The sequence below is a fragment of the Micromesistius poutassou genome, assembly GCF_964030765.1.
Source record: "Micromesistius poutassou genome assembly, chromosome: 4".
Classification (NCBI taxonomy): Eukaryota; Metazoa; Chordata; class Actinopteri; order Gadiformes; family Gadidae; genus Micromesistius; species Micromesistius poutassou.
Window position 1 is genome coordinate 4,794,750 of NC_140274.1, and position 2,500 is coordinate 4,797,249.

The 2,500-nt window shown below is 41.4% G+C and overlaps 1 protein-coding gene across 1 annotated transcript in view; it reads right to left on the bottom strand.

Moving 5' to 3' along the window:
* LOC311341731 (neprilysin-like) overlaps nucleotides 1-2,500 on the bottom strand; it is a 38,161-nt gene that overhangs the window by 15,750 nt on the left and 19,911 nt on the right. The window contains exons 5-6 of the mRNA XM_084466531.1: nucleotides 2,005-2,085; nucleotides 1,430-1,525 (exon numbers count right to left, since the gene is read on the bottom strand). Coding sequence (XP_084322657.1) covers nucleotides 1,430-1,525; nucleotides 2,005-2,085 — 177 coding nt within the window. The remainder of the gene's footprint in view (nucleotides 1-1,429; nucleotides 1,526-2,004; nucleotides 2,086-2,500) is intronic.

Consider the following 2,500-nt stretch of genomic DNA (forward strand, 5'->3'; position numbering starts at 1 on the left):
GTGTTGCCAGATTGGGCTACCTTTTGAGGACGTTCAGACGGTGTTGCCAGATAGGGCTACTTTTTGAGGACGTTCAGCAGTGTTGCCAGATTGAGCTACTTTTTGAGGACTTTCAGACAGGGTTGCCAGATTGGGCTGTTTTTCCAGCCCTATTGTGCTACTTTTAATCACGCACCGGCTCCGCTATTCTCTTAAAGAGAATACCATTACTAATACTATTAGTAATACAAATTCAGCTACTATTACTTCAGTTACTTCTACTTCAGCTATTAGTAGTATTATTCAGCTACTACTACTTCAGTTACTTCTACTTCAGCTATTAGTATTACTATTTCAGCTACTTCTACTATTTCAGCTTCTACTACTACTTTCAGATTCTTCTGATGGAAAAAATGATGTGTATGAAAAACACTTCTTATCTATTGTTACTATTATATTGTTTAAAATGTATGCATATATCAAAAAAATATAGAGTATAAAAAGTGGCTGGTAAAAAAGATGAGTGGCTGGTGGGCAAAAAAGTTAATTTCCATCTCTGGGGTGGAGATATGATGCCTGTTAAGTCAGGAATAAACCACTCTGATGTAGAGCTGGTGGTGGAGATGCTTAACATCGCCTTTTTTATCCAATTACGGGACAACCCGGAGTGGTTTATTCCACTTACACCATACACCAACAATAATTACATATTACTTACTTTGATCTATAACTGATTCGAGTAATTGCTATTGAAAGTAATAATATGCAGTATAATTAAGCAATAGATCACGACTGTGAAATGCGCTGTGGAATGTGCTCATTATACCACAGTTAAGGGGAGTCGTCCGTCCCGATGTGCAGCGGAGGGACGGCGACCCCCTTAACTGTGGTATAATGAGAACATTTCACTGACTGAAGTGATCTATTGCTTTTATAAAACGGTTACGTAAGTATGGAGAAATGAAAGTCATAGACACCCTCCATTTTGAAAAAACGAGAAAGTCGGTTTTAACGAATACAAAACTGTAGTCCCTCCTGGCTGCCTGCAAAGTGTGCGGCGGTTGCTATGCAACACACTGTAGCGTCCTTCAGAGAGAAGGCTAGAGATGGTAGCTTGGTTTGCCGGCAATTTAGCCTACTATCGAACAGTGCACTCACCGTGTGCCTATTGCTTTACAACATTTCCACCCTCTCCATCAATAAACATATTTTTAGGCTTCAGTAAACTATGCTATTGCTTTTATATATAAATAAAACAACAGTTCAAGTTAGGCGCGGAGTGATACGGAACTCCGTAAACTGAATGGGCGCCATAGCTGTGTGTATATGCTCATTATACCTATCCTAACAGTTAGGAACCAATCAGGTCGCTTGATTTAAGCCACCCGTTTTATAAGGTCATTTAGACAGTAGATCAGGCTGGCTCTATCTATTGGAAAGCACACCGTACCGTACTTGGTCTCCCAGTTATCCACGGCCATGGGCCACTCAAACAGATCAGGCAGCATGGTCAGCAGGGGGTCCCCTCCACGCTGCTCGATCAAGGCTTCACATCCACCCATGCAAAACAAAAACAAACACAAACATTTCATTTTGTTTGAATAATTTACTAAACAGTGATTCTTTCCACGTCAAACATAAGTGTACGATTGCTGGTTTATATACACTGTTCAGCCTGACCCTAAATCCATTATTGATGACGCCTTTTGAAAAAATGTTCATCTATAATTACTTATTTATGTTAAGCTTTAAACTGTGTGGGATTCAGCCAGCTCACTTTAAACAAGAGATAACACACTTTGGTATACACATGGTTATGTGGGGACATGGTTATGTGTGGACGTGGTCGTATTGGTGTGTGTGTATTTGTGTATGTAGTAGGATGTTGTTATGTGTGTGAGTGTGTGTGTGTGTAGTAGGGTGATGTTCTGTGGGTGTGTGCGTGCACATGTGTGTGTGTGTGTGTGTGTGAGTGTGTGTGTGTGTGTGTGTGTCATGGTTATGTGGGGACATGATCAGACTCACTCTCATTGGTGCAGGACTTGTACAGGGTCTTGGCCTTGGTGAGAGCCATGGCTTCCCCCTCCACTGTTCTCTCCAGGACCCCTAAGAGAGAAGACGGAAGAAGAATTAGTGCTCAGTCGGAGCTGTTTCATTTGATTAACCAAAATATGGCAAAACAATAGAGCTGGATTGAAGTTTGCCTCATTCACAAACCATGGGGTACTGGTTTTGTTTTTACTTAAATATTTGTATCTAAAATGTAGTCTTAGTCCTCAGGATCAAGGGCAAGTTAGAGTAGTGACTAAGGTGTTCGCCCCTCAGCCAAAATGTACAGGGTTCAATGCCCAATGTCCACAGCTGACCGGTACGCATCAATGAGCAACAGGCCTAATCCTCTGCAGCGAAATGACCTGGATGAAAGTGTCTAAGGGCTTCGTAACACCCAAGTAAATACTAATATGTTACAGCATCAGCAGTATTGTGAGGTGTTCTATCTGACAGACAGAATATTGAGTTA